Source organism: Lithobates pipiens, unplaced genomic scaffold (genome assembly GCF_037356315.1).
Source record: "Lithobates pipiens isolate NorthernLeopardFrog02 unplaced genomic scaffold, aLitPip1_a1.2 Scaffold_3, whole genome shotgun sequence".
Taxonomy (NCBI): Eukaryota; Metazoa; Chordata; class Amphibia; order Anura; family Ranidae; genus Lithobates; species Lithobates pipiens.
In genome coordinates, this window is record NW_027507790.1 from 67,804,348 (window position 1) to 67,815,078 (window position 10,731).

The 10,731-nt window shown below is 40.4% G+C and overlaps 2 protein-coding genes across 2 annotated transcripts; one reads left to right on the top strand and one right to left on the bottom strand.

Moving 5' to 3' along the window:
* Nucleotides 1-446: 446 nt before the first annotated feature.
* Nucleotides 447-2,810, bottom strand: LOC143940434 (uncharacterized). Its single transcript, XM_077461810.1, has 3 exons — nt 2,689-2,810; nt 1,988-2,417; nt 447-953 (listed from the first exon to the last, which is right to left on the bottom strand). The coding sequence occupies exons 2-3, from the start codon at nt 2,411-2,413 to the stop codon at nt 528-530; spliced, it is 852 nt and encodes a 283-aa protein (XP_077317936.1). The 5' UTR covers nt 2,414-2,417; nt 2,689-2,810; the 3' UTR covers nt 447-527.
* A 38-nt stretch (nt 2,811-2,848) lies between these two features.
* LOC143940435 (uncharacterized) lies at nt 2,849-4,424 on the top strand. The gene is made up of 3 exons (XM_077461811.1): nt 2,849-3,212; nt 3,520-3,663; nt 3,754-4,424. Exons 1-3 carry the CDS (start codon nt 2,849-2,851, stop codon nt 3,921-3,923), a joined length of 678 nt encoding a protein of 225 aa, XP_077317937.1. The 3' UTR covers nt 3,924-4,424.
* The last annotated feature ends 6,307 nt before the right edge of the window (nt 4,425-10,731 follow it).

Genomic DNA, 10,731 nt, shown 5'->3' on the forward strand with positions numbered 1-10,731 from the left:
CCTGAGGGAAAATAATCCTGAGGATTATCGAAATTATTTACGGATGACACAGGAGTCATTTGAGATGCTGTTATCGCATGTGCGGCCACATATCACCAAACAAGACTCCTGTATGAGAAAGGCTGTCAGCGCAGAGGAGAGGCTCATGGCAACCCTCCGTTTCTTGGCTACAGGCAGGTCTTTTGAGGACATGAAGTTTACAACTGGAATTTCTGCCCAATCATTAGGTCGAATTATACCGGAGACGTGTGAGGCCATAATAAAAGTGCTCCAACCACAGTATTTAAAGGTATGAAAACATGGTGAACTGTCAGAGTTCTATTACATGACTAAAAATGAAACAAAGTTTAAATATGTAAAATCAACAATGTGTCTAAAATGACCAAAAACACAATTTCTTCTAAGAAAATACATAACAAGAAGTACACCATTTCCAAAAAGAGACGTTTTGAAACAGAATCTATTTTTTATTTAACAACAATAACCATTTTAATTTTAACAAGAACAGTAAAGAAATTTTTTTTTATTCACAAATTCGTATAATGGGGATCACGAAACCAAGGACCTTGATGGTGTTCCTGGTTCATTGGCCAGCTCGTGGTTCCATGTTGTTGGGATGTCTGCCAGTTTGGGACAGATGGTACAGGTTGATGGTATGTACAACCTTGATACCCTATAACATCGGTGTTTGGGGTAAGATGCCCCTTAAGTCCAATGCCCATCATTTTATGCAGCAGAGGTTCAAATAAGTCACGCTGCTGCATAGTCATCCTGCGTAACTTGTGTGCAACAAGATAACCCACAGCATCACACTCATCATCCTTCTGTTCCATAATGGATGATGCATTCCTTAATAAAGTGGAAGTGTCCAAATCTGAAGTCTTCCTTTTTTTTCCCCTCTGAGCACTCAGACCCGATGGCCCTGGCTGCTCTGGTACTGGGCTTGGAGTATCCTATAGAAAATAATGTAAAAAGTAATTAATAAATCAATTACCATGAATGCTAAATATTCCTATGTCTTTTTTGCCAACAGTTTCCCACAAATTCCCAGGAATGGAAAGAGCTTGCTAAAGAATTCCAGGATATGTGGAATTTCCCGAATTGTGGTGGTGCAATAGATGGGAAACATGTAAGGATCATCCCACCAGCGAATTCAGGATCCTACTATTACAACTACAAAGGGTTCTTTAGCATAATATTAATGGCGATCGTCAATGCAAAATATGAATTCATATACCTGGACATAGGGAAAAATGGTAGAAACTCAGATGGAGGAGTAATACAGCGGAGTGCATTCCTAAACAGACTGAAAGGAGGTGTTTTGCATCTTCCATCTTCAAGTGAAACCGTGGAAGGACTAAATTTCGTCTTTATTGGGGATGACGCATTTGCTTTGCATGAACATCTTTTGAAACCGTATCCCTTACGTAATTTAACAGCTCAACAGAAGATATTCAATTATCGTCTGTCTAGGGCAAGACGGGTGGTTGAAAATGCGTTCGGCATTATGGCCAGCAGATTCAGAATCTTCCACACTGCTATGAATGTAGCAGTGGAAAAAGTGGACATCATCGTGAAGTGCTGTTGTATGCTACACAATTTTTTACGAAGCACAACAGTGTCATACATGCCAACATCTGCAGTTGATATGGAAGACATTACCAGTGGGACAATTGTACCAGGTGACTGGCGAAACGACAGCACTGGTTTGCAAAATTTAGCTCCTGCAAGGCCTAGCTTACCAACTGCCAGTGCACGTCAGAATCGACAAAATTATACTGATTATTTTGTAGGCAGGGGGGCAGTTGCATGGCAGGATTGTATCTAGCTTTAGATAATATGGATTGGGGACAGTGGAAGACAGTGGAAGAAGTTTTGGTTAGACTTTCAGTTTAAAAATATTCATGCAAAAAAGTACAGTAGTGCACAATTTCTTCACTACCCTATTGCCAGTTGTTTAAATAAAGAATATACAACATATAGTTACCTGTGTCTGTGTTTGGGATATATCCTCCGCTTCAGATAATGCACCGGAGTCTGATGGGCCACTTGCTTCCAGAGTACAATGGGACTCTCTGGGATTATCGGAATCAGCTAGGAACATGAGGTCTTTGAAGTACCACAAACGTGGCACATATACATCCTCAGCTCCTGCACCAGATTTCTTGGAGGCTTGTATTTTTTTATATTCCTTTTTAAACACAGTGCGCAAGTTTGCAATTTTGTTTTTTACATAATCTTCAGTTGGTTCAATACACACTGCTTTACATAACTCTTTGAGTTCTTTTAAAGCTTCATCACGCTTATAACGATTGGAATAATCTCTGGATCTCACATCCCATAGGCAGGATAATTCACGGTATTTGTCGATAAATTGGGGTAGGAAATCGGGTGATGTAAATTTGGAAGCCATTGTCCTTTAAATAAAAAAAACATGAATTAAATATATATATATATCTAAATTACATGCTTAAAGTTTTATAATACATGTCTAGAATTGGACAAATGGCCATTTAGAACATCCAGCTCCAATAATTAAAGTGTAGCAATAATACAATACAATAATACAAAAAATTGTAGTGTAGCAATAATACAATACAATAACACAATCAAAGGTATTTACATCAATCACACACACATCCACGGGCACATTAAATAATCAAAGTATAGTCCCCAGATCAAACTTACCTCAGGTATCTCCGTTTGTATTATCGTCTATCAAACGAATATTACTCGAATATTCTTTCATACGTGACGTCACGAAACCGCGTACGTTCGTATTATCACATGCGATGTATCTTGTACAAGCCACACCTCTTCTTTAATACAGTGCACAGTTGCAGACCTCATGGCAGAGCACATGGCAGATTCTCCAGATGCAGGGCCCCAGATAGTGCAAAGAGAGGAGATTGTGGAGGGAAGTCGGCCAGTAAGTGCAGTCACCAGAAGAAGAAGGAAGAAAGCCAGCAATATGACTTTCGAGGAGATGGTGGACATGGTGAATATTCTGCAGAAGAAGGATTATGATTGTCGTGAGCATGTATACAGCAACATGAACATACGCAAAGATGCAATATTAGAGAAGGTGCAACATGTTTTACGCAAACGCCATGGCAGTGAACGCACAAAAGACCAGTTAAGAAAGCGATGGTCTGACCTGAAATTAAGAGAAGAAAGTCAGCTTAGAAAGATCAACAAAATAATCGACAAAAGTAAGTACTTTATTTTTGGTGTGCATGTATTTATTATGTTTTTGTATGCATAAAGTCAAGCAACCTACTGCAATTCGTGAAAGCAGACACGCACATAAAGATTGCATATACAGAACATAACACTCATATTTTCTGAGTGTTATGTTCTGTATATGCAATCTTTATGTGCGTGTCTGCTTTCACTCATTTTACATGGAAATTGCAGTAGGTTGCTTGACTTTATGTTTGAAAATGTAACAATGGTATTGCAATGCTTGACTTGCACCTAAAAGTATATATATATATATATATATATTGCATTTAATAGGAAGCCGAAAAAAGAAACATGGAGAAGTGGAAATAGTACATGAGGATGTGGAGCAGACAAGTGCACAGACTGACATGGACACAGACACAACTGTAATCGTACTGACGCCTGTTGAAGATGAGAGCAGCCATGTGTCCACTTCAGGTAAATTATATTTTTATTATTTTTGTTTAAATGAGCTATTTTTGAAATTTATTTTCAAAATTTTTATTTAAGTTTTTGTTTTTTTTATAGCTGTTCGATCATCTACTTCAAGCAGCTCAACTTCTGACAGTAGTACATCAGCAAACCGAATTATTGCAGATTTAAAGTCATTACATGCTGACATTGAGAATGTTCGCACTACCCTGAATTCTTTTCCACGCAGAATTTCAGAGATCCTTGAGCAATTATCTACATTTTGAATGGGTTTAGACGTTTAGCTTGTTTTTCATGCATACCCTGGTTCTTTTTTGCACATGCAACTTTTGTTTTATATACCTATAGGGGATTATTTACTAAAGGAAAATCTACTTTGCACAAGTGCGCTTGGAAGTGCAGTTGCTGTAGATCTGACGGGGGCATGCAAGGACAATAAAAAAACAGCATTTTACCTTGCATATGATTGGTTGTTAAAATCAGCAGAGCTTCCCCTCATTTCAGATCTAGAACAACTACTTCCAAGTGCACTTTCAGTGCACTTGTGCAAAGTGGATTTGCCTATCATAAATAACTCCTATAGTGTTCTTGTCTATGTGTAGGCAATGTTTTGGCTGCACTACTACTGTACAAATCACATAGTTATTTTGTAAAAAGAGTTTATATTATATTTTTGTATTTGAAACTTTATATTTTCAAGAAACGGGTACACGCATGAAACCATTCCTTTTTTTTGGTTTGGCACAATAAATCTGTGCTTGTTTGAATTTGGTGTGGAGTGTCTTTATTTTAATCATTATGTGCATTATGTCACCTCTATTCCCCACACTTGATGTTATACATGATTTGAAATGTATCTGGGGCCCTGCATCTGGAGAATCTGCCATGTGAGATCATCTCTCAGCGCCGCTCTCCTTCCTCGCACAGACAGTGCGAGAGGGGAGAGATGAACGGCTGCAGCGGCAGCCGTTCTGCCTGTGAGAGAAAAGAAATTTAAAAAATAAAATAAAGTGCCATCCTCCCCTAGCAGTGCCATCCACCCCCAGCAGTGCCATCCACCCCCAGCAGTGCCATCCGCCCCAGTGCCATCTGCCCCAGTGCCATCCACCCCAGTGCCATCCACCCCAGTGCTACCTGCCCCCAGTGCCACCTGCCCCCAGTGCCACGTGTCGTCAGTGCCACATAGTGCCATCTGTCATCAGTGCCATGTATCAGTGCCATTTGTCATCAGTGCCACCTGTCAGTGTCACGTGCCATCTGTTGTCAGTGTCACGTGTCATCAATGCCACTTATCAGTGCCATCTGTCATCAGTGTCACGCGTCATCGGTGCCATGTATTAGTGCCATCTGTCATCGGTGGCACATATTAGTGCCATCTGTCATCAGTGCCACCTGTCATCAGTGCCACGTATAAGTGTCATCATTGCCACGTATCAGTGCCATCTGTCATCAGTGTCACGTGTCATGTTTCATTGTCCTGGTGCTTCAAAAGTGTAATAAATAGTCAACAAGTTAGATGTGTAATTTATGTTCCTAGAACACATGATGGCGCTACCTGCATGTTGGGCCTCTCTATGTGGCCAGGCTGTGAAAAAGTCACACACATGTGGTATTGTAATACTCAGGAGGAGTAGCAGAATTTTTTGGGGGGTATCATTTGTGGTATACACATGCCACGTGAGAGAAATAACCTATTACAATGACAATTTTGTGGAGAAAAAAAAAATAATGAAAAATCTTAATTTTGCAAAGAATTGTGGGAAAAAAATGACAACATCAAAAAGCTCACCATGCCTCTTACTAAATACCTTGGAATGTCTACTTTTCAAAAAGGGGTCATTTGGGGGGTATTTGTACCTTTCTGACTTGTTCGGGTCACAAGAAGCGAGATAGGCCACCAGTACATCAGATGTGATCAATTTTGTGCGATTTGCACCACAGCTTGTAGACGCTCTAACTTTCACAAAGACCAAATAATATGCACTAATTTGGGTTATTTTTACCAAAGATATGTAGCAGTATAAATTGTGACCAAAATTTTTGAAGAAAAATTAATAATTTGCATAATTCTGTCACAGAAACAAAGAAATATGCGTTTTTTTTCAAAATGTTCGGTCTTTTTTCATTTATAGCGCAAAAAATAAAAACCCCAGAGGTGATCAAATACCACCAAAAGAAAGCTCTATTTGTGGGAAAAAAAGGACAAAAAATTAATTTGGGTACAGTGTTGCATGACTGAGTAATTGTCATTCAAATTGTGAGAGCACCGAAAGCTGAAAATTGGTCTGGGCAGAATGGTGTTTAAGTGCCCAGTAAGCAAGTGGTTAAAGTTGCGTTCGACCATTCGTTCGTTCGTTGTTTTCTTATATGTTTTCCTTCCGGTTCGAACTTTCCAGAGGTCATGCGCAGTTCTTTTTCTTATGTCAAATCGTCCAACTCTGCCATTAACGATACGATTTTTGGACGATTTTTGAAAAAAAAACCAACATGTTGGATTTGTCAATTTGCCCTGTCGTACGAAAATCGCATGTCGCGCATACCACACTAACGATACGAAAATCGGTCGATTTTATTTTCGCTCGGATTTTCGTTCGGAATTCGCATCGTGTATGGCCGGCATAAAGGTTCCAGCATTCACACACATACACGCTTAAATTTTTCACATTTGTACACAACACATGCATATCATTCTCTCACTTTCTTTTAACGCTTTAATATTTCCCTGCTTAAATTCTGCTTTGCTTATTTTGTTCTGATATCCTTTGCATCCCATGTATTGTAATCCCATACTTCACATACTCTAACATCTATTATTCTATGATCAGACAGGCAGCCATAGTGCTCATCCCATCTTCCCTCTCTGACAACATATAAAGTATTCTGTTTTTACTCTCATTTCTCTATTATAACCTTACTAGTTGTAGTGCCTGACCCCAAATTCATCCCACAACTTAAGATGAAAATGTCCCTTTCTGTCTAGTGTTAATTGTCACCCTTGATCCTTCTTGCTCACACAGATAGCTGTTTCTCTAGCTGTTTACTCTGCATGATTCTTAGTCCCTGTCACGTACCTAGTGGTGAGCCCGAAATGCAGAAGGAGACCTCTCTTGCGTCCCCGACTCACGGCCCCTGATGATGGTGACAGGAGACACGGGAGTCAGAGGTAGCACGAGTGCCTGGCAGGATCAACAGCCGGTGGATGGATCAGGCTGACTTCAGGAACTGTAGCTGGACAAGCAGGCCCCAGTGGCAGCAGACAGGAACCAGTAGACAGCAGGAGACCAACAGGAACAGGTGGATCACTCAGGGGCAGGCACACAGAAGAGTCAGGCAAGCCGGGTCAAACCAGACAGTCAGTACAGGAACAGATGCAGCAGGCAGAGGCAGGAACGTGGAACAGGCCGGGTCGGTAACGGATGAGCACGGATGGACCAGAGGATGAGACAGGTGCAGAGTCGTAGACAAGCCGGAGGTCAGAGGCAGGCAGAAGGCAGGGAAGGTCGCAGGTCAGGCCAGGTCAATACACAAACAGATCAGATTCAGGTAATAGTCTCAGGAACGCTGTAGATCAAGCAGCAAGATCAGAAGGGAGAACTGGGTTTAAATAGCCCGCCTGGCGCCGGTAACCGTGCGTGCGCGCGCACGCGAACGCGCGCACCCGCGCGACCACGATCGCGCGCGACCGCAAACACGTGCACCAGGCACCCGCAGGCGCGCACAGACAGGTGACGGACCACTTTCCCCAGCCAGCCTTTCCTGACAGTCCGTGTGGACTTTGGTAACCCAGTTACCCATTTTGGATCCCTGCCCACTTTAACCATTAATCTAGGGGCTCAGTATAGGAGGAACGACACTTTCGGTTCATATATAGCGCTCCTCTTGCGCTGGGCATTTTTTGAGGGTCTCATACCCTTCATTCCCTTACTTAATTTAATGCCCATAATGACTGGCCAGTCTTCTCTACGTGTGCCTATATCCTCTTGCCTCTAAACTTTATCTAGCAGATGTGTACTACATATATCCTGTGAACAGCACTATTCTTCCCTTTCTTATCTATAACACTCTGATGGACAGTAAACAGTGCAACATAACATATAATCACCAATCCATACAGTTTGATTAAGGGGAGTAAAATAGGTACCCTTTGTCTGGAAACAAGGGGTGTTACATAGGCAGGCTAATTCTAATCAGGACTTGAAAGAATGCTAACATGTACTGAAAACATTATTAGTGCCGTGTGCACAGTGAGGGCAGTGTGCAATACATACAAAATAGAATACAATTATATAAATAGAACTTATAAATTTCCTTAGCAGGTAGGGAAATGTAATTCATGTAATTTGTTTTGCTATTTATTCTTTTAGGGCATTGCTTTAGTGTTTTTAATCAGTACCTATTCCGTGTCTGATTACAGCAGAATGGAAAAATAAATACAATGTTGTTTTTTTCGTTTTACATTTAACCTTAAAACTGTCATCTAGAGGTACTCTATCTTGACAACACCTCCCAATATGGCAAAGTTATAATAATTAATAGTAAACATTGAATTGTTAAAATGTTTTTCTTGTGGAATATTAGGTTTATCTCCTGAAAGGCATAGTATCTTCTTTATATCCTCTGACAAGTGAGAGGAAATGAGTTTTCGTAAGCCAATAGGCCCCTGGTTAGATGCTGTGACAAAGACAACAACAATAGCACTGGTGATGGATTTAGAAAAAACAAAAGTGAAGTTTGCCTTTTTTGTTCTATAGATTGAGCACAGGACAGCTAATCCACAGAAAAGGCAATAAAAAGAGAGTGAAAAGATTATCTATACTGTCTCTAACCTCATTAAATGGAGACACTTGAATTAGTTTGAGCTGTTCACCTGCATTGTTGGAAAAAAAAAAGTGTTACTGATGTTGATAAAGGAGGACTTAATTTCATTATTTTGTTCATATCATAGGTTTGCTCTGTCTTGTGGTTCCAAGTCTAAGAACCTGGAAGGAAAATATGGAAGGCCAGTGGACAAGTCTCACAAGGCTGAGGAAATCTGAAATCTGTTTTGAGGTCAATTTGCATAAGACCTCATGTACACTGCTGTTCCTAAACTCAGGTTTAGGAGCTTTTGCTGTTTTTTGGCTGAAGCTCCTGAACTCAACTCAATAAAAGCCAATGTGTTAATTTTGGCATCGAATTTCAATGTAGTCATAGTGTTTTGTCTAAAAATACATTTTTCTTTAAGTCGCCTTTTAGTCATCTGCAATTGTTTTTGTTTTAATCGTATTTAATCTACTAAAATCTGCAGTACATTTTACAGTAGTCTACTAAAATGTCCTACATTTTAGTCAACTAAAATCTCCAGTACATTTTAGTTGAGTAAAATCATTTAGTCATACTAAAATCTGATGGGTTTAGTTAAATTGTAATGCATTATTTAAGCATTTCTCTAGAATTTCCAAACTCAGTATATACTCCTCAGTATAATTCTGCACAGTACTCTGGATGGTGGTCTGAGGAGGCCTGTAATGCACAGTGCTCAGGTTGCCAGTGGTCAGAGGCAGCCTATAATGCACACAGTGCTCTGGACGGTGGTCTGAGAGGGGGCCTGTAATGTACATACTCACAGTGCTCTGGGCAGTCTGAGGAGGCCTGTGATGCACATTGCTCTGGACGGTTGTGAGTCGGGGACTCTCGGGAGGCCTGTAATGCACAGTGATCTAAATTATCGTCTGAGGCAGCATGCTACAGTCGTTACTCTTACCTTGCTTGCTGGGAGTGGAAGCACTCATGAGCTCTATAGGCAGAGCTTCAAGGAAACCGGAAATCCACATGGGTAAACATCCCCTCACATTTTCATTTAGTTTTCAATCGTTGATGAAAAATGTCATCATAGTTTTTGTCAATTGACGAAAATGTTGGGTACTTTTACTTTAGTTTTCATCACTGGAAATACAGTGGGGAAAATAATTATTTGATCACCTGCAGATTTTGTAAGTTTGCCCACTAACAAAGAAATTAAGGGTCATTAATTTTTATCATATGTGTATTTTAAATGATAGAGACAGAATTTCAACCAAAAATCCAGAACAAACACATTAAACAAATGCTATAATTTAAGTTGCAGTTCAGTGATTAAAATAAGTATTTGATCCCCAAGCAAAACATGACTTAGTACTTGGTGAAGAAACTCTTGTTGGCAAGCACAAACATAAGGCATTTCTTGTAGTTGGTGACCAGGTTTGCACACATCTCTGGATGGATTTTGGTCCACTCATTCGGGGAAGCTATTTTCCCTGATACTGTAGCTTGTGCATAATTTCCTCCATCTCAGGCAGGATCGCTCCAGACCTTGAACCAAGCCTGACCACCTAGGACTACCTATGCAGCAGTCCTAAAAAGATGGCAGTATTGACAGCGCTACACCCAAGGCCTAACCCTGGGAAGAAAGACAGTTTCCTCAAGATTAACCCAAATATTTATAGTCTCAGCATTCACCACTGGTTACAAAATCCTACTGATAGGCCATCGAATGACACAAATATTCATGCCCCAGCCCTATCGCCTCTCCACTACAAGAGACACTCCCTCATAGCTGTTAGGAGTAAAGAAAAGTCAGACTAGAATTGAAGAAACCAAGGGAAACAGTGCCAACTATCAGTCAAGCATTAGCTGGATACAGCTAATGACACTGCTAAATTTCATTTGACACTCTTGTTGAAGGCAAGGTGGCTAGATTAAGAACATGGAATAATGAATTTCCATAGCCTGGCCACATGTTCACTTTAAATTACCCAATGACCTGCATTTATAATTTTCCAACCAACCTAGAACTCTTTTTGGGAAGATTGCAGTCTTACCTACACCTTCTAAAGTATTAGAGGGCCACAGCGCCTAGAGGCGATTCAGTTTGCATTGTGCGCTATACAAGTATTTCATTCATTCATTCATTACAGAATAATGATTATTGATTTTAAAGTAATGATTCATTTCACCTTGTTGCTTGGGCTGCTCTATGCCCACCACTGTGTACTAGGCACCGTTCATTGTCTTAACTAATTGCCCACCAAACTGTTCCCCGTTGCTGCTCACACA